General features: G+C 39.6%; 2 protein-coding genes and 1 long non-coding RNA gene across 3 annotated transcripts; 1 reads left to right on the plus strand and 2 right to left on the minus strand.

Moving 5' to 3' along the window:
• Positions 1-527: 527 nt before the first annotated feature.
• On the minus strand, positions 528-7,195 carry LOC116601868 (cell surface A33 antigen). Its single transcript, XM_032362682.2, has 8 exons — positions 7,013-7,195; positions 5,743-5,973; positions 4,468-4,596; positions 2,656-2,916; positions 2,139-2,270; positions 1,954-2,002; positions 1,810-1,879; positions 528-1,519 (listed from the first exon to the last, which is right to left on the minus strand). Exons 1-8 carry the CDS (start codon positions 7,071-7,073, stop codon positions 1,424-1,426), a joined length of 1,029 nt encoding a protein of 342 aa, XP_032218573.2. The 5' UTR covers positions 7,074-7,195; the 3' UTR covers positions 528-1,423.
• Positions 7,196-9,828: 2,633 nt separating this feature from the next.
• LOC5518144 (gamma-tubulin complex component 2) lies at positions 9,829-26,253 on the minus strand. The gene is made up of 33 exons (XM_048732403.1): positions 25,948-26,253; positions 24,825-24,900; positions 24,385-24,476; positions 24,230-24,287; positions 23,028-23,183; positions 22,336-22,438; positions 21,647-21,738; positions 20,474-20,548; positions 20,312-20,393; positions 20,152-20,229; positions 19,971-20,038; positions 19,694-19,738; positions 19,387-19,479; positions 18,793-18,854; positions 18,668-18,710; positions 18,241-18,312; positions 17,974-18,035; positions 17,476-17,533; positions 16,702-16,756; positions 16,436-16,586; positions 16,028-16,119; positions 15,876-15,963; positions 15,471-15,541; positions 14,920-14,967; positions 14,531-14,595; positions 14,172-14,242; positions 13,944-13,997; positions 13,437-13,557; positions 12,845-12,937; positions 12,054-12,104; positions 11,773-11,886; positions 11,041-11,257; positions 9,829-10,469 (listed from the first exon to the last, which is right to left on the minus strand). Exons 1-33 carry the CDS (start codon positions 25,998-26,000, stop codon positions 10,249-10,251), a joined length of 2,880 nt encoding a protein of 959 aa, XP_048588360.1. The 5' UTR covers positions 26,001-26,253; the 3' UTR covers positions 9,829-10,248.
• Positions 10,396-12,183, plus strand: LOC116601881. Its single transcript, XR_004290181.2, has 2 exons — positions 10,396-10,533; positions 10,953-12,183. It is a non-coding gene; the product is annotated as an uncharacterized LOC116601881 (long non-coding RNA).
• Positions 26,254-26,398: the final 145 nt, after the last annotated feature.

A 26,398-nucleotide genomic window follows, 5' to 3' on the forward strand; every position in this document is an offset into this window, starting at 1 on the left:
CAAAAACTGGTACCAGTTTGGTAAGCCATACTCATCACTCTGGTTAACGAACACTACTATTTGGGTATTTTGATTAATTCCTAATTATTCAGAGATATTTTTGCGACTATTCAAGATGATTTGACGGTACGCGGTCATTCGCTAGAATCCTTGAATATAGTTTTTAGGTAAATACACCACAGCATATCTAAATGATCAACATGAGAAAATGTAAGATATTATGCTAAATGGATGCCCACTGGCTGAGCTGCCTATCTTTTTGCAGTAGTTTTACTTGTCACGCTCCTAAAATACAATGTGTATGGAGGGCGGTGGAAAAAAACTGGGGAGGGGGTTCTTTAGATCGGTGGGAATAAAATCGGTGTGCGCTCTTTAAATTCGAAAACGCTCCTGGAACCCTGGCGTGTAGATAGGACTTGTTTGGCTAGGATTATCATTTCTTTGGCGGCCGAGGTGTGTTGAGCCTCCCCTCCCTCCAATTTCTCATTAACGAGACGTACCACTATAGAAAACCTGATGGAAAGATAAAAAGCGTAAAATTTTTATTTCGCCATTTTTATGTACAAACTATAAATAATGGTGGTAGTAATTAAAAAAACCCTGTCTACACATATTGTAAAAAATATTTATATTCTTGCTTTCACTTCCTTGCCTAGAGAATAGTTCCCCCTCTCCCTTCCATAGAGCGAGGGAGGCGTTGTGAATGATATAATACTAAAGAAAATATATCATTATAATGATTTTGCGACTTTAAGTGGCCGAAGTAGATGCAACCGGTCCTCCCACCTACACCAACCCATGGACGCTCATGTATGCACTCTCTCGAAAACTCCTCTCTCCTTTTTTAGCTTTGCTTTGAAAAGTAAAACAAAATAGTTTGTGACTTCTGGTCTAATTGCGAAGCTGTGAGAGCTGCGTGCAAATAGAACATTGTGGCGTCTTTAAAAATGTCAAACGTCTTAACAAAAAAATTATTAAAAAAAAGAATTCTGTAATTTTGAATCAACACGTTCGTGTCGCCATTAAAATGTTTGAATCCCGTGACGTCACATCTGTGTTTGGAGGGAATATCTGTTTCAAAGATTATGGTGACGTCATATCTGTTTGGTAGGCATTGTGACGTCATATCTGTGTTTCGAGGGCATAGTGACGTCATATCTGTCTTTGCAGGGCATGGTGACGTCATTGTGCGTTCTGGGCCATGTTGGCGCTATACCATTGTCAAGGCATAGTGACGTCATATATGAAACAGTGACATCATATGGAATAAAACACGTGTTCAACACGCTCGTTGCGCCATGACATGTTTTCAACTCAATGTGATCTCTGTGTGTTTCGAGGTCATAGTGACGTCATGGTAACGTTATGAATTTAACACGAAGACAAGGTGACGTCATTTATGTGTCAGGAGGGTATAAGAACGTCATAACTGGGTGACACGTGGTGTGCCGAGGTCGCAATTCTGCAGGCTGAGGGTGCTAGATAACCTGCATCTGCCAGTGATGTACTGGCTGTCGTTCTGAAATGAAACGATTAGGAGTTAGATCGAAACATTTCCATGCCTGGTGGCTATTGTACTCATTCTCCTGCGCCGTAGCAGGGGGTGGGGCAGTTGGGGCATGTGCCCCCCAATATTTTCAAAAATTATAAGGAAATGACCAGTAGGGGCGTGGCTGTGCCCCCCCCCAATATTTTCAAAAATTATAACGAAATGACCAGTAGGGGCGTGGCTGTGTCCCACCCCCCCCCCCCAATCTTACGTGGCCTGCTACGGCTCTGCATCTATAGGATGGGGAGCTTGTGACTTACCACGACTTCAAGTGATTGGCTGCTATACATTCCAGGGCCGACATAAGACTCAGCGGCATCCACTTGCATGCTGAAATAAAACATCTTTATTTAGTATTTGAAACACGGAGCTTTGCTATTACTCACTGCACTTATAGTACTTACACTACTGGCTTGTTGGTCCTCATACGGCATTTGGTCTCTGCACTTTCTTCTATAACGACAATTACAGAGAAAAGTCAAAGGCACGGTATCACAAAAAATAATCAACAGTGGATGACCCTTCCAAAATGCAAAGCTTATATGGGCTCGTAAAGAAATCTTTAGGAATCAATATATTACTTATATACCTGTTGGCTTTTTGTTGTGGCATATGATGGTGATGAGGATGATGATGATGATTAACAGCGCTCCACCAATTGCTGCTGCTGCGGCGATGTACTCTATACTCAGGGGGGAGCTGGGCTCACTTGGGCGGGGAGCTAAAGGATATAAATATTGATGCTGTCAACAACGAAAACAGTAAAGGCCCTGTCACACGTACGTTTTTTCTTTTGCGACTTGTCTCGCAAAAAAAATGTTGTAGGTCGCACGCGCATTTTCTAGCGTGTGACATCCCCTTTGCAAATTGTTTTGCATTTTTCAAAGTCGCACGAAAATTAGATCGCTCTTCTACTTTCTGCAACATATTGTCTCAGGAAAAACTTCACGTGTGACAGGGCGCGTGCGACCTGCAACATTTTTTTGCGAGACAAGTCGCAGCCGAAAAGTCAACGTGTGACAGGGCCTTAAAGGCTGTAAGAAAAGAGTCCCCGCCCTGTAATGCTACAACTCTTCCAACAATCACAAAACCACCCCTTTTCTTACCCAGCACTGAAATAGTCACAGTAGCTGCTGACCCCCTTCCTAGAATGTTTGTGGGCACACAAGAGTATGTTCCCCCGTGAAAGCGGGATGATGCAGTCTTGATAACGAGCTGACCAGATGATGTGTTCTGTAGAAGATTGTCATTCAGGAAGAATGCGTAGCTTGGTGCGGGGTTTGCACGTGCTTTGCATTCCATCTTAAGGCTCTCTCCATGCGGTATGGCAACGGCTTCGGTCGAGATTTGAGCATCCATCGGAGCAACTGTGCAAACAGTCAGAAGAGAGTGGTCATGGGTTATGCACTAGTCATTTGAAACCCCCACTCCCATGGTCCCGGGGAAGGGTGGGGTTAAGGTGGGGGTTTAGAGAACTTTTGAACGAGAATCTGTCCCGAGGGGGTGGGGGAATTGACAATTAACTTATCCCCACCGTGGGGGTTTGGGACAAGTGAATAGTGTCACAAATATCATGTTAGTTTCTGGCTTGAGACTCTTTTGCTTCTGTAGCGAGCAATTCCATGTATCAGCATGTGGCATGCTGCACGGCGACACGTGCAAAAACGAATATTAAAAAAAAAATGGCAGATGAAGATGATTTATTTTTCCGTCTTTTTTTGTAACTGTTACCTTCATAGTAATTGGTACAAATGTACTCGCTAAAGTGTACTGGCTTTGAGAGATAAAAAAAGCTTGTTTCAGATGACTTGTTGTCCGGTAGTTGCCTATAGTTTGCATCCCAAGGGGTAGTGGCATTAAACTGCTGTTTTGTCCCGAGGGGGTGGGGGCTTTTCTCAGTTTTGTACAGGGTCAAAGTCTAACGCCCCACCCTTTCCCGGGACCATGGGGGTGGGGGTTTCAATTGACTAGTGCATTAGAAGCTAAATATGTCATAACAAGATGCGGTGATTCTCTTTGTCAGGTTGGGGTCAATAATCTTTATAATTAGGGAGGACGAAGGTAAGGCCCCTTCTGACAAAGGAACTATCTGGCTTATTCGTAAATGATGAAGAAGTGCTTTTTGATATTGTGATTGTGTCATAGTGATGTAATAAGATGATGTCACAGGTGACAATACAATGAAACATTTAACAAGGGTTGTTGTGTTGTCATAGTGATGTTGTGATGGTGTTGTCATGGTGATGGTGTCATGGAGAAATTGTGATGGTGTTTTGTTGATATTGTGATGTTGTCAATGGTGAAATTGCAGTGGTGTCATAATAACATTGCGATGGTGTTGTCATGGTTATGGTTGAATTGTGATGGTGTTGTCATGGTGATGTTTAAATTGTGATGGCGCCAGAATGATATTGTTGTGGTGATGACATGACGGAAAAACATGGAAATGCTCAATTCGAGATAGATAAAGAAAACACGATTTCTTGGCCTTTGGTTCCTTGTATTCCGGAATGATTTTCAAAACACAAATAACATAAGACCGAAATGCATATACCCAGATTTTGGCTTTTTAAGATATGTTTTCTTGATCACCCTTGCGCTATGTATGGGCTCAGGGACGAAAAGCTCAAATTTCAATGACACTTTACAAAAAGTCGCATCAATTTAAAAAAAGTTGCATTTGATATTTTTTGGCTATTACTCACTAATTACTCAGATAAATTTTCCGCCTTATTAGATGTGAAATGGGCTTATTTAAAGCATCATGTCATGTTTTTCCATCATGTCTGTGGTGACCATAATGTTGTGGTGTTGTCATGGTGATATTGCTTAATGTAATAATATCATGGTAATGTTGTTATGTGTCACCAGATGTAAGATTTTATGGTGATGTTGCAAATATTTAAACTGATACTTACATAGCACATTGAGCTGTGCCACAAATGGTGTGGTGTAAAAGCTACTGCTAATTTCGCACTTGTAATTAGAGTCATCATCAAGTGATACTTGAGATATAATAAGCGTGTTATTTTCCATCTGTATTTGACCTAGAAATGAAAAGTAATTTCAGTGTCCGACCTACAGACTTCAGAAAATAGGATTTTTTGTTGATGGCTGCTCCCCCTGGTAGATCAGTGAATCACTCATTTCTAGGTTGTACAAATGATGATGCTTGACAAAATAATTAATCATATCACACTTTTCCAATCAGTTTCTACAAAAACTGAGGTGAAAACTAGATTGACAACTGTAAATTATAATAGAAAATATCATTAAAATTTTCAAATATCTTGATTTTCCTATTCTGATAAATGTTGGGATTAATGAAATTCAAATGCTTGTAACAATAATCCATCTTATCACACTTTGTCAAAATTGGAAGAATCCTTATGAAATCAGAATGATTGGACACTCTGTTATTAGCAGAAATATCAGTCGTTACCAATGACAATTCAGAAGCAGATCCAGAATTTTATAAGGGACTAGGGTGGATATCCTTTTTATCTACTCAAAGGATATGGCAGTGTATACACATTGAACCTAATAAAATCCTCAATATTTTAGTACCTCTGCAAGGAGGGGTGATCCATGTAAGTTGATCAACAGAAACGTAAAGCAAATGTTTTGGAACATAAATTGGTAGTGTTTCTTGGATTTGGGTGGGTGGGGGGAGGGGTGGGTGGGTGGGGGTTGTTCATCTTTAGCCCTACATATAAAATTTTAGCCCAAAGGTGCGGCACTTGGTCCTCTCCCTGAAAGCTACACCTATGTTGTAAAGTAAATTTGACTTGAATCCATTGCAAAAAAAAGCTAGCTACACCTATGTTGTAAAGTAAATTTGACTTGAATCCATTGCGAAAAAAAAAAAGCTAGCTACACCTATGTTGTAAAGTAAATTTGACTTGAATCCATTGCAAAAAAAAGCTAGCTACACCTATGTTGTAAAGTAAATTTGACTTAAATCCATTGCAAAAAAAAACTGTATGGTATTAGAACCGTAGCTGGCCACAAGATTGGGGGGGGGGGGCACAATACAGAAACAAACAAATATTGGTGGCAATACCATGCCCCAATAGCCATGCCCTACTGGTCATATAAGGAAATAACCAGTAGAAGCATGGCTGTGCCCAGTGTCCCACCCCCTGCTATGGCCCCTGGTATACCGATTTGCACAACGTCAATGATTGATTCACCTCGCTGGTAGATGATCTGGGGTTCAGGCTGTAAGCTCGACTTGATGGCTACACCAGTCCAGTTCCCACTTCCCTTGGGATCCTCCTTACTCCAAGCCATAACATGGAAGGTGCGCATGCTCACACGCTCTGATGATGTCAGCATATAATCACATGGGAGTGAAGCTTGCAAGCCAAGGCTTGTACTGGTCACATGACTTGACTGTTGGGCATCTGACCACTGGAACCCATCTTGGAATAATAAAGATAATGCATGGACAAATTTTGGAATAAATAGAAAACTTCTCAAACACGGCAATATAACACGATGAAAACCTTGGAACTACACAGTAGGATATCGCCCCATGCAGGTTCTCCAATAGGGTTCTGGATTCCGTATCCTAGTGTGTGGATTCCGGATTCCATGTGGGTTTTTTCTCGTGGATTCCGGATTCCAGCAGCATGGATTCCGGATTCCATATCTCATTTTTTCATGGATTCCGGATTCCATATCTCATTTTTTCATGGATTCCGGATTCCATATCTCATTTTTTCATGGATTCCGGATCCCATATCTCATTTTTTCATGGATTCCGGATTCCGGATTACCTGTCATGGGGCGAAGGATACCCTCAAGGAAAACATTCCAAGTTTTTCCGAGTATAAGTAGCCTGAATATCAGGCCCTCCGGGAGAGGGCTTATACTCAGGCTAAGATAAGCAACTGAAAAATAATATCTAAAGTACCTATCTAATAAGAATCAAAAAATAATAATAATAATAATCAAGTTTTATTTATAGGGCGCCAAAATTCATGTGAATATGCTCTAATGCGTCAAAGTTACTCAATGTATTAGTTACTCAAGGTATGAATTAGAGTTGTTCTTTGTAGCGTTTATTTGTCAGGTAAAGTATGAACCTTTGTTTTCTCAGATATTAGATCAAACACAACCTGAATTTAAACAAACGTATATGATTATACGCTTTTAAACAGAGCAAAACTTGGAATACCAGTCCACATAATTTTGTTGCGTCTATCAATAGAAGGTTCAAAAGCACTAAAAACATTCCAATTTGAGTCCAGATGTTGATTGCGAGAAATTCGAATCAGTACAAAATCAACTTTGAATCAGACCAAATTACATAAATACTTGAATATATCATAAGCTTTTCGATCTAAGATATACTTCGAAATAACTTCGAAAATTAAAGCATACAGAGCGAATGACGTGGTTATTCATGTAATGTCGGTTTATCGAGATAATGAGCGAATCCATGTCAGTTTGGCTTACCTGTTGAAAGGGAGTATTTAGATAAAAGTAGATAAAAGATCCATCGATGTGTTGCTAACATGTTGACCCTGCTTGTAAGATAAAAACTTAACCGAATTGTTCAATTAGTCACAATGTCTTATTCGTCATAACTTCTGTATGACATGACGGACGGAAGTTATGCGGCTAATTATTATTCAAAAACCCACTCAACCGGAAGTAAACAGAGAAAATCTTGGAATCGGAATGGACTACGATCTAAATGGAATGACGGAGGGGTGCTCCTTACTAATAAACAATAACTTGAAAACAACTTATGTCAACACCATACAAATTCAAACAACCGGCGCCATGGAACGTATATATCAACTAAACCGCAAAACACCACACCCTCTGCCTTGGAAGCCTGTGGTAAAACAGAAGATAGGTACGTCACGGGATAGCTATAAACAAATGAAGTACCGGGGCCGGTTATATAAAGCCTGGATAAGTTATCCGCCGGATAGGCGCTAACCGCCGGATAAAATCCCTATCCAGCGAATAGTTATCCGGCGGATAAAATAGCGTTGCACAAAGCGTGGATAGAAGACTGGATAACTATCCGCTGAATAGCCATCATTTACCCGGAGGGTACAAAATGCAGGTTGCAGGTGAGATGCAAGGTTGCAGGTCGGATGCAGGTCGGATGAAGGTCGGGTGCAGGTCGGATGCAGGTCGGGTGCAGGTCGGATGCAGGTCGGATGCAGGTCGGGTGCAGGTCGGGTGCAGGTCGGATGCAGGTTAAGTACACAATGCAGGTCGGGTGATTTTACGTTTTTTTTTTTTTTGCTCCCTCTATTTCATTCAATTTCTACGGCTCACGTGACACTCAGATTCTCTTTTATAATTAAGCATAAGCAATCCCGTGACTGCACATCTACCAAACTTGGGTCAATTAATGTATAATGTCAGATGGACAAGTGAAAAAATATGTATAGGTGGTAACGTCACAGATCACGTGACCGTGGGAAAACTACGAATATCTCGCCAGTGATTTGCTGCTCATCAACCAAAAATAAATTGAATAAACTCCAAAATGTGGTGACTATATCTGTTAGATAAATGGTTCACTTTCTAGTATATAGCTTTTTTGAATAAGTCCAATGGACAACAGGGGTGAATCCAGGCATTTTCGAAGGGGAGGAAGGTGGGTGGGGGGTGCATCGGTATGTTAAAAATGTAGGGGAGGAAAATTCGTGGGTTTACGTTCTTATACAATTTTTACTGAGATATTTATACTGTTATACATTACTTGACCCAAGTTTGCTTGATGTGCAGCAAATCGCTGGCAAGATATTCGTATTATTCCCAAGGTCACATAATTGCTTAGTAATAAACGAGAATCTAAGTATTCAGTATTTTAACGCGTCACGTGAGCCGTAGAAATTGAATGAAATTGAGAAAGCCAAAAAAAAAAACTGTAAAATCACCCGACCTGCATTTTGTACTCAACCTGCATCTGACCTGAAACCTGCATTTTGTACCCTCCGTCATTTACCACTAAATGGCTTCCCGTTTCCATGGTAAACATGCAAAGCGCGCGCAGTTTTTCCTTCAAACAAAATGGCGACCGTTGAAAAAGCTATAAAATTCGTCGTTTGCATGTGTTTCAACTTTCACTGTGTCTAAAATTAATCTAAATTATGACGAAAAATTTTGAAAGCAAGACGCTATTCCGTTTTTTCATCACATTTATTCGGTGGATAAGATTTTATCCTACCTCTATCATCCGGATAACTTTAACCGCTGGATAACTTTTATTCGGGCTTTGTGCAACCGAATCACGCAACTCGGATAACTTTTTAGTCCAGTCAATCTGTGGTTTCAGGTGGAACTAATTGCAATAGAATTTCTCTCAACGGATTTCGAACAAGTGATACAACCTAGTTAACATACTAAAAGTCACCAAAAATCCCTTTGGTGGAACATCCTGAAATTTGTGATTTTTCCATTTCGGAGCAAAACCACAGGGTACCCGCGTCGGTAAAACGAAAAAATAATAAAATACACGTCTGAATCAGTACATTTGAAAGACCATTTGTCAAAATTGATTAAATACCCAGTAAATACCCGAAACGAAGCAAATTGCCCCTGTTTTATATCTTTTTACAATATTTCTGTAATCCAAAAACCACAGGGTACCCGCGTCGAAAACACTAAACAAATTTGAAAATTTAAGCTTGAATCAGAAAATTTCAAAGGTCATTGGCCAAAAATGATTAAAGAGAGAAAGAGAGAAAGTCTATCGCAATAAGTTCCACCTGGGCCATAAAAATTTCATAGATTGACTGGACTATTTATCCGCTGGATAAGGATTAAACCGGTGGATAAGACTTATCCAGGCTTTGTGCAACCGGCCACAGGTTTATAGTAAACGCGCTTTTTGCGCGGGAAATGCGCAAAACGGCGAGGTCCATCCAAGGACGGTCTTGTTCTCACACACCCAAACCCGCGTTTAGAATATTGCCTACTGCCTGCTCGCTACGTTCACCATGTAGAAAACTGATAGTTAGTCTTTTTTAGAGAATTTAAGCTCTGACTAAAAAGTCTTTGAGCGAGTTTTCCCGTTTGTAAGAAACTAGGGGCAGTGTACGGAAGACACTAATGCAAAAAAAAAAAGCATGCAGTAGAACTCGCAATGGGACTCGCAAGAAGGGATACTTGGATAAACTGGACGGATTTCCCTTCTTCTTAAAATTGCCTGCATATAAGAGATTTTGTGTATAACGGACACAGGTACCAACTAGTCCCGTTTATGCGAGTTCATTTATAGCATCAGGGAATGAGAATACACTTTCTACACCAAATGTTCGGCTTTATTACACCAGAAAACACACTCAGCATAAATGCGTTCCATATCATTATTAATAATTATTACATACGAAATCTAGAAAGATAAATAGTATTTTTTTAAAGTTTACTGCCTTTCGAAAGTGGCGGAAGCTATGAGCACCTAAAATGTCTCTGATAACTTCACCCTCAAGCGCACTGCCTCACTTGGTGGCTTTTGGTTAGAAGGGGAGGGGGGAGGTGCGAATCTTCACGTAGATAGTATCGGCAAGTGTTCCTTACTTGGACATTATTTACGTAAAGAATTTGCGAACCAGAGATGGTAATGATTGCCTGTTGCTATTCTAGCTAGGGCGAAAGAGTCGTCACCAAAGCTGCCCCCTTTTCAAAGGCACTCTTGTCACTGCACCACCTTTTCCAAGGCACTCTTACCGCTGGCCCCGTTTAACGTTTGAAAGGTCAGGCATCGAGACAGGCTTCTGAAGCCCCCTCTGGCGCGCGCCTATTGGCTCAGAGGCACCCGCTGACCGGCTAGTACCGGTAGCTCGCTGGAATCCTGGGATGTTTTCGATGGCGTCCTCGTCCGCCTCGGCAAAGCTGCCAGTGTCAACCTGATAGTGGTCAATCACTTCCTCTGTCATCTCTGGCGCTGTGCACCAAAAAGAGGATGTTATGTTTCTGTATCATTACAGAATTTAGATTAGGAAGACCAGGTAAAGCTCTAAACAAGTGCTTTTCTTCTCTCTTCTTACTTTATTATTTCATCATTAAAGAATGTCGATCAACCCTTTGTTATTGTTTATAATTGAAAATACAACGGTTATTTCGAAAGGAAAATTCAAAATAACAATCTACGAACGAAGTCTGATACGTTATTGACGATATTTGATATCTTGGTTACTCGCTTGAATTAGTCGATGGAAATGGATGCTTTCTGTGACTCATAAAATGGAGCATAAACTGGCGGCGTGATTGGCCTTATTTTATATGTTATTTCATGTCTTTACATGACATCATCCATAACATCAAATAATGTGAGAACCTCCTTGCACCCCATTGACACCTACATGACTTTTTCAACTTTACTTGTCAAATGATGTTTGAATAACGATAAAAGAATCCAATTTTTTAGGTCTTTGATGATGTCATTGGTAACGTGAAACCCTGTTCTAAAAGTATACGAGGAAAAGATATGAGGGAAAAGGTAGGGCGGTTGTTACCTTCTGCGGCGCGTTTCTCTAGCTGTGCTGTGTAGAAGCCGTTATGGTCAAGCCTGGCGATGATGTTCAGCATCTGGTGCTCGCAGTCCGTGGTCGAGTAATGGCTCAGTTTCTCAAGCAAGTCCAGCAGGTGTCGAGAGAAGTTCTTGTCGAAATTCATCACCGTCCGCTCGAAATCTTCTCCGCTAATCATTTGGCTGAGATGATCCGCCTCGGCCTAATGCAATGATTTCCAAGTTAGATTATGAATGGTGATTAACAAAAGCTATTGTTGGTGGTCGTGAATGAGTGTGATGGTGATGATGGTTGAAGGTGCTGTTGTTGGTTGTGATTGAGAGTGAGGGTACCAAAAGGTAGTGCTTTCAGCGGTTCATTTACGCTCCTCAATACAGGCTGATAAAGTTATTCGAGAAGACATGGGACTTGGCCGCCAAATGGTAAATGAGAGAAAAAGGCGCCGCTGGGGGTCGAGGGGTCGAGTTACTCATTTACCAGGTGGCGGCGGCGGTTACACAGCGCGTCGTTTGAAAGGCCGCAAGCTCATAGGGACAGAGCTCGCTGCAGGAGCAAAACCAAGGCAAACACATCCAGTTGAAGTAGGGATACGTGCTTATTCAACACTAACAAGACATTAGACTGCATTTCGGAGTCAAATTATCTTATAGCCCGTGGCTGGCTTCTCAAAATAAAGCCCTGCGCCTCCCTTAGTGGGCGCGGGAGGGTCAGACTCACCCGTGAGGCTGTTTTCCGTTTTTCCTCTTGGTCTGGAGGCGGACCTTTCTTGTTCATGGGGCTCTGCCCCGGCGTGTCATCAGGTGCATCTGCGCTTGCACTCTGGGTAAATCGCTAATGAAAACGAAAGAGTCGTTTTAGAAGGCGTGAGACCCGAAGACTTTACTCCATTGTCGCAGTTGAACAAAACGATTGAGCTGATATGGAACAACTTCTGGGTTATTCAGCTTACATAGAGAAGATCCAATTTCAACCCATTTTACCAAGCGTTGTGATCTCACCTGCATACAGTTGGTAAATGTGACACACACCAGCATCATCTTGCTGACATTCTAGCAAACACAAATTAGAGTCAAAACATTTATCTAGTTATCTGTTTGTAGACAATTAAAAGCCTACAATAAACCCTGACTCCAGACATGCGCAGTACCATGACGCTGCCCCTTTAAGTGGGAGATAACTGAGTTCAAAAAGTATTTAATTTGATATAAATCAAAGGGCCGAACTTCTTTAGTCTGGCCTTTAAAATAAAGAAAAAGCTTTGGCAGAGTTGTTTAAATCTGCGTTTGGCGTGACCTATAACACCCTTGAAAGCTATAAATAATCATCTTACTAAATACAGAAAGTATAGAACAAAAAACCGAACCTCATTCTGACACAACTATATGGCAACAAAATTAACTTTTCATAGTGACAGGTTGCTATAAGTTACCATGGTGACCTGATGCGAAGGTGATGCGTTGCATGAAGGAGGCAGGTAAGTATGACACGTTACCATTGTAGTATCATAACATATCATACCTTGAGCAGGTCGGGTTTTTTTTTAAGCGTGCAGTCCTTAACATATCATACCTTGCGTGCAGTCCTAAACACATCATACCTTGAGCAGGTCGGGGTTTGTAAGCATGCAGTTCTTAACATATCATACCTTGAGCAGATCAGGGTTTGTAAGCGTGCAGTTCTTAACATATCATACCTTGAGCACGTCGGGGTTTGTTAGCATGCAGTTCTTAACATATCATACCTTGAGCAGATCAGGGTTTGTAAGCGTGCAGTTCTTAACATATCATACCTTGAGCAGGTCGGGGTTTGTAAGCATGCAGTCCTTGAGGCAGCGATCCAGGAAGTCGTTATGATGCTCCAGAACGCCATCAATATTCGTCACCTAGGAAGCATTAAAACACATATTACCCAGTGACCATACCAGGGAGGAGAAGGGCAGCGCTTTATTGATACAAGTTTGTAAACGATTTAAAACAAGGTGCTAAAAACTGTTTGCAGGAGTTTGGAGACTGATTGAAGTCTTGGAAGGTTAAAAGCACTTAAAAAAGGCCAATCACGCCGCCATTTTTTTGCTACCGCTCAATGCCGAGTCACACAATGAATCAATGAATCCATTTCTGTCGGCTAAATCAAACAAGTAAACACGATGTTTTCAATTAAATATCGTCAATAAGGTATCAGACTTCATTCGTAGATTGTTATTTTGAAGTTACAAACCGCCGCATTTTTAATGTTATCAATAACAAAGGAGTGGATGACCGACATTCTTAAAATAATGTATAGTAGTAGTAAATCATTATCAGAACATTTTATCTAACCACTATTATTTGCACACACACATTAGCATAAGAGAGATGGACCGGCAGCACATGAGGATTTACCTCTTGCAGGGCCTTGTCCATGAGATGCCAGTTGGGCTCCAGCACCTCAAACATCATGTAGTGTTCGAACGTCTGAACGAAATGGAGCATGCGCTGACGCAGGGCAAACGCTGACGCATACCTGTAGGCACAGAACAGTATCTACTTTATCTTATTCTATTTAATTTGCTTTGCTAAATCTAGCAGCGAAGCCGCTAAAGTATCACACCAGCTACTGCGGGTCCAAGTACTTGCTGAACAGATAATTATGTTGGTTGAGGTAGCAAGTATTATTGTAGAAAGTAGTTGGTGATGTTGGTGGTGGTTATGTAGTGGTATGTAGTATACCAACAGAAGTCGATATTGTTGACTATGGAATATATCATTTTTGTCACTTATGCTCTTGTCTCTTAGGAATAGGTTTTTATCGAGGTCTGGTTTGGTCATCAGTTTATGGATAGGCTGGATAAGATTGTTTATTCATGGTTTGGTACGAAGTCTTGGTCTTGCATGGTTTGTGGCTCTTACCACTTAGCTGACTGAAGTTGGAATTGCTTTGCTTTCTTGTTGCTCAGCCAGACACTTAAAAAAAACAGAGCACAATAGTTTTACTGTATTCGCACACCTACCAAGTGGAGAGTAAGAAGTCATTCGTTGCAACAAAAGATGTCAACATAAGATTCTCATCCCGTGATGACTTGAATTGTTCGTTGAAATGGTTAGAGGAAGTTACTAATTGATCAAATACGAACTCACCTGCACAGCTGTCTTTCCACATGTTTGGCGTAAAAAAGATGGCGGAACAGCATTTGGTACTTGGTCAATGCCTAAAAAACAACACTTTAAATCTTAGGCAATATAAGCAATATTTGTACATAGCGTTCGCATTTCCATTCTGGCGCCATGGAAACTCATCAAAGGATATGAGTTTGGTGGACGATAAAGCTGTGATGAAGCTTAAACCAACAGCTTGAAGTTTAAAGAAATGAAACAACATTATTAAAGCGAAGTCATGGCTTCGGGCTACCAAATATATTTAAAACTATCTTGTCGCAGGCTTTACGAAGACATAACAGAGAACACCAGTAAGATCAAGTGCATTCTTAAATAATTACCTTTTTGCTAAGAATTAGAGAGACAGGCCACTTGACAACATAGTCGAACGAGAAAGACTCAAGCCCTGAAAATAGAAGATCATCAAAGCTCATAGATTCCTAGGCTGTGAAACCCTATGCACATAAGACGATCATTTCAGTAGTGAATTGAATCTGCTTGAATCATGGTGAATTTCAATCCATCCTACAACTAAATCAAATCAATTCTATTTATAAATTTTCAAAATTACAGGAAAAGTTTATTTTCGAAAATGAGCCAAGCTTTGAATATTCAAAACAGAAACAAAAAACATCGTCGCGCTAGTCGGATCTACGGACTTTTACGGAATGCTGAGCACAGATAATCATTGGTGAACAGTGATGCTGGAGACAGATGAAGACCAAATCACCTGATATCTGCATCTCTGTCGGGCCATGCTGAAACTGGGACATTCCACCTGGAATACAACAAGCAAAGAGCTCTATCACCTAAGTTGAATGAGGATATACGTACAGTGCCTCAATCCGTCTGCAATAATAACAAGCAACCAAAGAGTTCTGTAAAGGAACTGACCTCTACAGGCCCGAGGCCCCAAGGCTTGGGAAAGTGCACCGCCTATTTTCAGTTATTTTTTAAATGATTATTATAAAAGGACGTTCTTGAAAACTCAAACCAAGAGGAGTGCAACTTGAGAATATTCTTTGGCGGTAACGCGGCTTCTACTGACTACAGTATATATTTGGACTATTCGTTTGAAAAAAAAAACGCACCACAACCCAAATCTAGCCTACGGGCTTGCTCTTTGCTCACAGGAAACCGACCGACCGACCCCCTATACCTACAATATCTTAACAGAGGAAAGAGCAAAGAGATGCCCCATGAGCGATGGGGTGTAAAGGGGTGAAGGGGTGCACCACATATTGTAGCGGGATTGACCAAAGGCTAAGACAGCTGGGTTACCTCGACTATCATAAGCCACAGAGAGAATGCGGAACAGCTGAGTGATAAGATCATATGGCAGCAGCTCCACCCTGGAATCAAACGACAAAGGTATTAGAAGTGGCAACAGATATGGAAGAGGTGATGCCACAGAGATGGTGCTGGGAGATGAACTCCTAGATATAGGAGTGATGTATCAGATATAGGGGGAAATATCACCTATATACTGCAGGGGTGTGTGACAGATATTAGGGGGATTATCTCACATGAACAACTGCTAGTGACATACATGTAAAGAGGAGGTTAAAGATACCAATATGTGGACTAATCCCCCAAAAACAAATGAACGTATTATCAGGAGGAATAGATTGACACATCATAGGAATAGATACTAGCGCAAGACAAGCGACAGTATTATGTTAGCACCTGAGATCGTCTTTAAAAGGGTCACTGTTTGCAGTGCTCGTCCTCAGGGCTAGCTCCAGGAGTGTCTCCAGACGGGACGGCATGATGTCTAAGAGAGAGATGGGTGAGTTACGATCGAATACACCATGTCACAATAAGAATCACCGAATTACCGTCCATATTCTTTTTCATTTCGTCCTCTGCGAGGTCCATAAACTGCACGAAAAAATCCCCAAGGTCCATCAAGAAATAATGCTTGATTGATCTGGAGACAAAATACACAAATTCAAGGTGGAAATACAGACTTTCGGCGTTTTAATTTCAATTAAAACGCCGTCAAAGTTGGCAAAGAGAGTATTTCCGGACAAAATTGGAAAAAAAAATAATCTTACTATATTAATCTGTATTAAACAACATGAAGAACTTGTGTCTAACCCGTGGAATCTTCAATTGCAGCAACGAGGCACTACCTCGTGATGCGTTAAAGCAGTCCATATACTGACAAGTAGATTCAGTTACAGACTAAGCCAATGTCTTGTGATGCTTATTTGCGGCATACAAATACTAAATATTCACTGCACCTGAGTCTGGCCATGAGCTCTCTCTCGTCCATCAGCATGTCAAGCAGCGTCTTGCTGGCGTAGTTGTACGCTTTCTCTATCTTCTCCACATACTCTCGCTCACGCAGCGTGTAGATGATCTCTTCTGCATCTGGGCACTGCACGTTACGGCCTGTGGATGAAACACACAAGCTTTATTCTTAGTAAAATTTTACAAGGGTTTCTTACTAAGTATAATATATATTGTTTGTGTGAATAATAAATACTTTTATTTTTGACACACTTACCACACTGCCGTATCACATTCAGGTATTTCCCTGTGCTCAATATCTTTTGTGCGACCTTAAAAAATAGAAATATTTACAACTTGTGATGGTACAGTATTAGTCATAATTACTATTCCATGCTATTTTAACCACTTAAAGAGGTTATGTCGCCAGTGTTCTTGCGGTCGATTACGTAACAATCTCTAATGATTTTTAACGGAAAATGCGAATGCGAAAAATATTTTTCAAACAAAGCAAAGCAAGTGTGTCATTGAATTTGTCTTAGAGGATGTGTGTAATTTTGCTGGTTCTATCAGATTCTTTTGTCTCTTGTTGGTTGAGGTTTCCTTTGGCCCTCCGGAAGTACACTGGTGGACATGACGGAAAAACATGGAAATGCGCAATTCGAGATAGATAAAGAAGACACGATGTCTTACAATAGCCATTGGTTCCTTGTATTCCGGAATGATTTTCAAAACACAAATAACGTGAGGCCGAAATGCACATACCCAGATTTTGGCTTTTTAAAATATTTTTTCCTTGATCATCCTTGCGCGATGTATGGGCTCAGTGACGGAAAGCTCAAATTTCAATGGTACGTCGCATCAGTTTAAAAAAAGTCGCATTTGATATTTTGTTGGCTATTTCTCACTATAAGTACTAATAGAAGTTTTCCGCCTTATTAGATGTGAAATGGGCTTATTGGAAGCGTCATGTCATGTTTTTCCGTGATGTCAAACTGGCGATAATGCCGCCTAAAATGAGAGCTAATCTTTAGTGGCAACCACACTGTACCTTCTCTAGGAATAGTGGGATGTTCTCTCTGACCACAGTATAGCGTTGTTCCCAGTACGTGTGACAAGTTAAGGCCACCACAACTCGACAACGTGTTGGCTGACATCATTGCATAATCATTACTCAAAATTCCTAACTGTATGGCTTGGGATAATTTACACGTTTAATAAATAGTGCATCATCATTTCTCAACTTTACACAGTAAATTTTTAGGCGATTTTTTCCAAAATTTTACCAAATACGACCCATGTACAAAATATTGGTCTTTGCACTAAATCGGTAGTCACAAAAAATTCAATATCAGATTATGGGGCGATACACCCTTTAAAACTTCTAAGAAAATTAACGTCAATCCCCAGGAATAAGAGTATGACTTAATATTAGAACTCATTGTTTTTCTAGTCTATATTGTTCCAGTCGTGAGACGTTTTGTACATCTCACAAGGTAAACAGGGCAAATGCTTGTTTGATAAGGTCTTGATGTCTTGTAAAGGATATGCATCGTTATAGTCCTCGGTGACTTTCTCTTTCTGTACAGAGCCGTGCTCAGCCACAAGAAACTGAAAAATGGATGCAACCAGTTATTAGTGAGTAACTGATAAAAATAAAACGCAGAGACAAGGTTCGGATAATTTGCATGAGGTTACATTAGTCTGTGGGCAATGTCAGGTACTAATAATCTACGTAGTACGGTTACCTTACAGGCTACTGCTCTCTCTATTGTGTTTTGACATAACATATTGTAGAAGTGTTTGATTGTCCTACCTCGGAGTAGGGGTCATTGATAATGCCTTTGTAGATCCACTGCTCAAGCAGGTCTAAGTATGGTGCACATGCCTGCCGTGATAAATATGATTGTTAGGAAGTATCGACAAAACATGCAGGAGTTGAGATAACAAGCTACGCCCTGAATAGGCCAAAAGATGGTGATGTCCAACGCCATAGTTGTAAAGATGGTAACGCTACAAGCTATTGACCTGAATGGGCCAAAAGATTGTGACATCGCCTACAAAAGTTTTAAGATGATAACACAAGAAGCTATGATCTGAATAGGCCAAAAGATAGTTATGTCCAACACCAGATTTGTAAACAAGCTATGTTCTGGATAGACCAAAAGATGTCCAAGACCACAATTTTAGATGGTGATGTATTTTCAACGACTTGGCTCATGCAAGTTGGTGGATGTACTTACAGCTTGGGTAAGGAAGAGGCACAAATCCTGCGCCTTGCTGTCCCTGGGAAAGATCAAGAGTTCACATTACAATACTGTTGGGGAGCAATCTAACTCAGGGCAGTGAACCGACTTGATATACATACCCAGTTAGAGCAACAGTCTTCTCGTGAAGAAGGGTCAAAACAGACCCTCCTTTGCACCCACCCTACAAAAAACAAGGGGATCTTATATATAGCAGACATCATATCACATTATACAGTACATCATCATTAAACATGTAAAGCACTGCATTATAAATTGGGGTTTTAAGTTAAGGTTTTAACTAAAGCAATCAACTAATGCCACCATAGCTTGAATTAGTGTTAACAACAAACACTGATTGTGTTGGCAATAATGATACCAATTTCAGGAATGGGTATAGTGGTGCTGATGGTGAGGGTGGCAATGGTGATGATGATGTTGGAGCAGGTGATGGTCGTGGTCATTGTGGTGATGTTGTATGGTGGTGGTAGTGATGATTATCATGGCAATGGTCATGACACTGGTCACGGTAGTGGTGATGACAAAGGTTATGAAGGTGATGTTTATTGTGTGGCAATAATGGTAGGTAATGGTGATGGTGGTGGTGATGATAACGATCATGGTCTTGGTAGTGATATTGTAGTGTGATAAAGGTAATGGTGATGGTTATGGTATTAGGGAAGCCTGGCTAGTCCAGACAGCGGTAAGTCACACACCTTATCCACAGCAACTGCTATTGCAGAGAGAATCTCCATTGTCCTGATGCATGGCTGGATGTAAAACCACAGCTTTTGAAGAGACAACTGACCCTAAAACAATGGTAAGAACCATTTGAAACATTTAGAAATCAGTATGATGGGTCCACCTTAAGGTTTCAGAAATATATGTGAGCAAGGCAGAAAACTGAAACCAGCAAAGCAGATGTTATTTTTGTTGACTTCGACTACAAAACAAAAGTAAATGCAAACAAAATTTGAGAGAGACTTTTACAACTGGTAGTACTGTATACTGTATTTGTCTTACCATTCTGAACTGATGCTCCAGCTGAGCCACGAGTATAAGGTACTCCTACAAGAAATAAAAAACATAACCAATAAAAAGCTGTTATAGCTAAGCCACTACTACTTCTACAAGCAACAAAAGGAGTCATCATTTAACAAAACCTTTCAGTAAAGCAACTAGTGTGATACAGTACTCATACCAATAAAAACAAACCAATGAAAAGAACCATATAGCTAAACCACCAGCAAAATAAAAGTGATACAAAATTTCCAAGTATAGTATAAGGTATACCGAGTACCTTCAGCAGAGTTCTCATAGCGGCACACAAGGCATGGTTTACAAGACCATACTCAAAAGATGACTTTTCTGCAAAGAAATAAAAACTTACAATAAAACAAGAACTCTTACTTATCAATAAAAAAATTCTCAAGTCCAATTATGTTGGAAGTTTCTGCAGGAACAACTATATATTACTGTACCTTCAATAAACCGACAGATGGTTGAGTAATGTGAGCACACAGGTAGGATTCGATGGACCATCTCATTCATAGACACATCTAAAAGGAATTAAAAAACACTCAGTGTTTAGTGAGTGTTGGATTTCTGCTTGCTTTTAGTTATTAATAAAACTGAACTAACCCAAAGTCTTGTCCACAATGAAGATCCTTGGTCCATGTTTATCCTTGAGTGGTTTTACACGAATATACTTTCCTTCGACACCCTGGCAAGCCACAATATCAAAAGGTTAGAGCTAAGCTGACAATAATCTAAAATAACTTATTTGGAAGATGAATACTGTACCATCATCAAGAACAGGAGGTCTTCAACAATAGCTAGTTCTTGCATCACTACTGGGAGCGTTTTTATGGTCACTGCCTGAAAAAAAAAGTATGCAAAAATAACATATAGGGTGTCTTATTACTACTTCTACCAAAATCTTTATCATAACAAACATAACCACCATCTTATACCATATTTCATCTCAACCATCCACCTCATCAATATCACCATCACCATCATTTATCATCAACACCATCACCATCACCACAACTACATCAACAATAGCTAGTTCCTGCATCACTACTGGGAGCGTTTTTATTGTCACTGCCTGAAAAATAGAGTATGCAAAAATAACATATAGGGTATGTTCATTGATATTTCTACCAAAATCTTTATCATTACAAACATTACCACCATCTTATACCATATTTCATCTCAACCATCCACCTCATCAACATCACCATCACCATCATTTATCATCAACACCATCACCATCACCACAACTACATCAACAATAGCTAGTTTCTGCATCACTACTGGGAGTGTTTTTATGGTCACTGCCTGAAAAATAGAGTATGCAAAAATAACATATAGGGTATGTTCATTGATATTTCTACCAAAATCTTTATCGTAACAAACATTACCACCATCCTTTAACATATTAAATCTCAACAATCCGCCTCATCAACATCACCAACATCACCAACACCATCACATAACATGATCACCATCACTACCACCACCACCACCATCAATTTTATCACTATCACCACCACCACTACATTTTATCACCATTGCCATCACCACCATTAATATCATCACCATCATCACCAGTACCACCACCACCATCACATAACATAACCACCATCACCACCATCATCACCACCACCACCATCACATAACATAACCACCATCACCACCATCATCACCACCATCATCACCATCACATAACATCATCATCACCATCACCATTGCCATAACTATTATTCTAGTCAATCTGTGGTTTGACTTAAAAAATGCATTTTTCTCAGTGGATCCTAGAAAATCCCTAAAGTGGAATATCTCAAAATTTTAGTAACAAACATTACTGTAATATTGTCTCTTGTCAGCCATCTATGAAATTATTGTAATTCACAAGTATCTCCACAGCAGCAAACTTTACAAGAGTTTGTCTGAAACTATGCATGAGCTTACAGGAGCTGTTGGCTTCTCCTCTGCCATAGAGACATAGTCAGCACTCATGTATGGCCTCTCCATCATCCACGATGGTGTGCCAGGAAGATTTCCTGAAGACATGAATAAGTGATTACTAGTATATGGATGTTTATCTACAATGTCTGTTGGGGCATAATTGAGGGCTGTTCTTATGGATGTTTGCAAGCAAGGGTGGATTTATACTTTTTTTATTCTTGTTTGGGTCTGATTGGAGGGGAAATAATTTTCTAATGAATCACCGCCACTGTCCTAAATGCTGTCTTTTCTGAGGCCAAATTGATTCCAAAATTGTTTACACTGCTATCTGGGTCTGTTTCACCTGAAACTGATCTGTTTGGCATTTGGGTGAAAAGTTTTACAATCTGTGATGGCGGTAAGATGTCTCATGGGTTCCAGAAACCTTAATTGAGTGAACAATGTGTTTTTGAGGCAATGGAAAAGGAGCTGGAGGATCAAAATAAAGGTATCTGTGTCTTGAGTTGTGTTTGCAAGTCTCTTAAAGTGTTTTGTAGCAAGGGGCAATTCTGCTATTTTTTCCTAGTTTTATTTAAGAACCTACTTTTTTTAAGAACCTATTATCTTTCATCCAAGATGCTATATTATATAAGGCAACACAAAAGCACAGCAAATTGGTGGTGGTGACCCTGCCATTTTTATCTTGAACACACCTGTTCGTTTGGCTTGTTTCTCTCTAAGAGCCTTGAGCACAGCCTCTGGTGTTGTTCCAGACATCGCTGTGCTGCTGGTAACAGTTGCAAGCTTACTTCTCAGCTAAAAAACAGCCATATGTCACACCACTCATGATGTTGGAGAATGACAATGATGAATCGAGAAATTTAAAAGGAGATATATTTTTCTGTTCAAAAGGATAAAGTAGGACAACCATGCAGCCATTTTATACTCCCACTAAATTCCTAGTCACACAAAGCATCCATTTCCATCTGCTAATTCATGTGTCAATAATGTATCAGGCTTCATCCATAGATTGTTATAAGTTTCCTTGTGAATAAACCTATGTATTTTCAATTATAAACAATAACAAAGGAGAGGTTAATCAACATTCTTTAAAAAGAGTTTCACCACTTATGTTTCTTTACTAGGTATGTTGTAGCCATTTTGTTTCAAAACAGCAGACATTAGACACATGTATGACCTGGAATTCTAAAGTGAGGACAATGCACAGCTCAGTAAAAATTAGAATTTAATCAACCATAAAACATGTATTTACTATACAGAAGTACTGTCTATATCTTGATGTGTGGAAAAAACAAGCAAACTACTTTTTCATCCCTACAGACCTGTTTCGTGGTTGCCCACACATCAGGTGAATTTAAGTACTCATTACATATATACAGTATACCTCATTGAGTTCTTGATGTGACATGGTGCCAGATGCTGGTATGGCATCTTGAATACTTTGGACAGCTCCTAGAGCACTCACTTTCCCCCCAGCAGTTAGGGCAGACAGTCTGGCTCGTGTGCGTCCTTTGGAGTTCCTCTCAAAAAATGATACCATCTAGCCAAAGAGTGGGGAAAAAAACATTTAGGCACAAAGTGGAAAAACAATACCATCTATGTAGAAAACAGTGTAGGTCAACGAAACCATCTCAACAAAAAGTGGGAAAATGGAAATGGAACACCATTTTTCTTAGAAATTCAGTCACTAAATACTTTGTGCCTCTTACATCAACTGTTTTGTGTAGGGGAGTATGGGGTGTTTCAGAAGCTCATTGGAAAGTGAGAATTAATGAAGGCTAAGTATGTTTTTTTTTCAATTTTCATTAGCAGCATATACAACCATATTAAACAATATATGTTATCTATATACCATAAGTTACTCATGTATAACAATAACTTTTTCACGCGAAAACAACCTAAAAAATTGTGGTGTGTATTATACATGAAACTTTTTGTTTGAGAGGTAAAAAATATGCATAATATAAGTAAAACAATAGAAAGCTCTAGGGAATTAACGCCCACAAATAAGTTAGTCAAGTTGTTTAAACTCCACGGGGCATTGTTTTGACATACTGTATACCAAATCTAAATCAATGAAAATGTCTGGAACGTGCCGTGAAGGACATAGGCAAGAAAGAAGTCTACTTGTTATCAGGGAGCATATTATAAATAAGTGCATATAATACAGGAGTAAATACAGTACATATGAGATTTTATATATGTTGTGGTTTGAAATGCTTCTTGGTTTGAAATTGTTAAAACCAGTTTGAAAAAAATTCAAACCAAGAAGCATTTCAAACCACAACAAATGTGGCATGGTTTGAATTTTTTTCAAACTGGTTTTAACAATTTCAAACCAAGAAGCATTTCAAACCACAACATACATTATATCAAGACAGAGAAGCTTTTCATTTACATCTAAAAACCACAATTATTTCTATAAGATGTATGTACACTGTTAAGGTATAAATACTGCTTTTAAAGGTGGGACTGTAAAAAGTGTCCGCTCAACAAAGGTATATATATAAATGACTATATATTGCTATATAAATGACTGACAAAAAATCAGGGTTTTAGACTTTCAGTCTGGCGGTTCCATTATACCTGTTTATCTTCTACAAGTTTGGAAAGCAAGTAAACAAGAGGGTCTAGCTCACGGACACTGCAACGACAAATAACAGACATGTATAGGATCTTCCTTATTCATTTGTCTAATTAAATGACATGTTAGCAAAAGCAAAGTAAACACAAATCCTCACTTTTTAGATTTAAGCTCGTCATATTTCTTGAGAAATTCTCTTGGTGTAGTTGAACACTCAGCAATCTTGCGCTTTGCTGTATGAGCCGACACCTACAGTTAACAAAAAGACAATTGGGTACAGTAGACACTTTATAACAAACTTTATCCCTGCGGTTGACAAATAAACAAAGGGTAAACTGAACTAGAGAAACACTAGTTGGCATGTCCCACAATATATATCCAGTGAAATTGTAACATACATATTTTATCTATTTAGTACAAATAAATACTACTGTGATAAGCTTAAAGTCTCTTTTATGGTTTATCTGTGAAAAGAGCCTTTCACTTAGTGTAACATTTCTACTAACAGTTTTTTTTATCCGTGTTGTAACTTAAGGTGTCATGTTTTTCATCACTTTAATGTAACGTGACAAGGCGTTTCTACTAGTGGTATTTTACCTGTGTTGTAACATAAGGTGTCATGTTTTTCATCAGCATTTCTGTGTAGACCTCGGGTCCCTCCCCTCCTGAAGCCCTGATAAAACAAGATGAGGGAATGTCACCCTTAGATTAATATAAGATAAGGCCAAGCAAAAATAAAAACATGTTTATCATCCTGATAAGATCAAAATAGGGAGCATGCGGCTCTTTTCATTTATTTTTTTCCTTACAAAGAAAATTTCTACGATGTTGCGAAGGTAAAAAAATTGTAAGAAAAGCCTTGATGAATGAACCACCACAGCTCTCCTAAATGCTGTCTTTTCTGAAACCAAATTGATTCCAAAATTGTTTACACTGCTATTCTGGGTGTATGACCTGGAATTGATTTGTTTGGCTTTGGGGTGAAAAGACTTATAAAAAACCATCTGACTTTGGGGAGAGGAGTGTTGACTGGCCCTCCCCTCGTGAATTTTCCCCTGGATCTCCCAGAATGCTTTGCAATACGTAAAGACATCTACGTGGTTGTACAATCCTTCAAGGAGTGGACATTGTGTTTTGAGGCCATGGAAATGTACCTGGAGGATCAGAATAAAGGTATCTATTTGTGTCTTGAGCTGTGTTTGCTGATCTCTCTCCCTTGTGTGGTATTTTGAGCGTTTTATTGAGAGGGGTGATCCTGCTTTTCTCTCCTTGTTCGATTTGAGATTTGTCAAAGAACCTGTGCTATTATTTGGCTTAAGAGTAGATGCCAACACCTTGGTTGGATGCATGAGTATCTTCATCTTGTTGTGTTTATTTTGCATTTATGAATTTTTTGGGTTGTGGGTACTTCCCAAAGCCGGTACAGGCCGGTTGAGGGGTCAATGTGTTAAAAAAGACCCTTAAAAGATCCAACTCTATGTATGTCCGTGGCTTTATTGCTAGTTATTGATGTTGATAAATACTGTTGTTTTCGTGGTATAGAAATTTTGTTAATTAATTTGCTTATAATGTCAGGCGGGGCTTGAAGTTAAAGTTGCATTGCAGGATTACAGTATCTTATAAGACTGCGGAAGATGTTTTGACACCCAGATCGCTCATTAGTATCACCCTTAACGATGCAAACAACTTTAATAAAAATATTAAATGATAGATGACATACCCAAGAAGAGAGAGTAGCTCGGAGACATGGTGATGGATTCTGAATTCACTCATGTTTTACGAGTTTGAATGTAAACACTTTTTTTTCTGAACTTGGCGGGAAGTTGATGCCCGACTTGATTCTAAAAATGCTCGTTCTTCTAATACAAATATTCTTCAATAATATGCTTAGTATTCCATTTTAACTGCAGAAATAAAGTACTCGCACGCCCATGAAACGATGGACATGCTTTGTAAAGAGGGAAAAAAGAAAAGGAAAAAAATTATAATCACGACAAATACCACAGACTGGCCGCCATTTTGTGTAAAAAATAACCGCTGCCCTGCAACTGCGTCTGCTATTTTATGTTCATGGGGGGGGGGAGGGGAAGCAATCATTAGAAAACTCTTCAAACTGATGAACGTCACATATTCACAACAAACACACAAGAGTGAAATATGTAGGCTTATAG

This window comes from Nematostella vectensis, chromosome 9 (assembly GCF_932526225.1).
Source record: "Nematostella vectensis chromosome 9, jaNemVect1.1, whole genome shotgun sequence".
Classification (NCBI taxonomy): domain Eukaryota; kingdom Metazoa; phylum Cnidaria; class Anthozoa; order Actiniaria; family Edwardsiidae; genus Nematostella; species Nematostella vectensis.

What these genes read in the sequence shown, in the direction of transcription:
- LOC116601868 (XM_032362682.2), bottom strand. Translation starts at nt 7,073, where the DNA reads ATGTTAGCAACACATCGATGGATCTTTTATCTACTTTTATCTAAATAC. An exon ending in CCACAACAAAAAGCCAACAG is followed by an intron (nt 2,003 to 2,138) that starts GTATATAAGTAA and finishes TTGTCGTTATAG; the next exon opens with AAGAAAGTGCAGAGACCAAA. An exon ending in GCCAATCACTTGAAGTCGTG is followed by an intron (nt 1,520 to 1,809) that starts GTAAGTCACAAG and finishes GTTTCATTTCAG; the next exon opens with AACGACAGCCAGTACATCAC.
- LOC5518144 (XM_048732403.1), bottom strand. Translation starts at nt 26,000, where the DNA reads ATGAGTGAATTCAGAATCCATCACCATGTCTCCGAGCTACTCTCTCTT. An exon ending in GCCTCTTCCTTACCCAAGCT is followed by an intron (nt 18,313 to 18,667) that starts GTAAGTACATCC and finishes TTATCACGGCAG; the next exon opens with GCATGTGCACCATACTTAGA. An exon ending in TGTGGCTTATGATAGTCGAG is followed by an intron (nt 14,968 to 15,470) that starts GTAACCCAGCTG and finishes GTTGTATTCCAG; the next exon opens with GTGGAATGTCCCAGTTTCAG.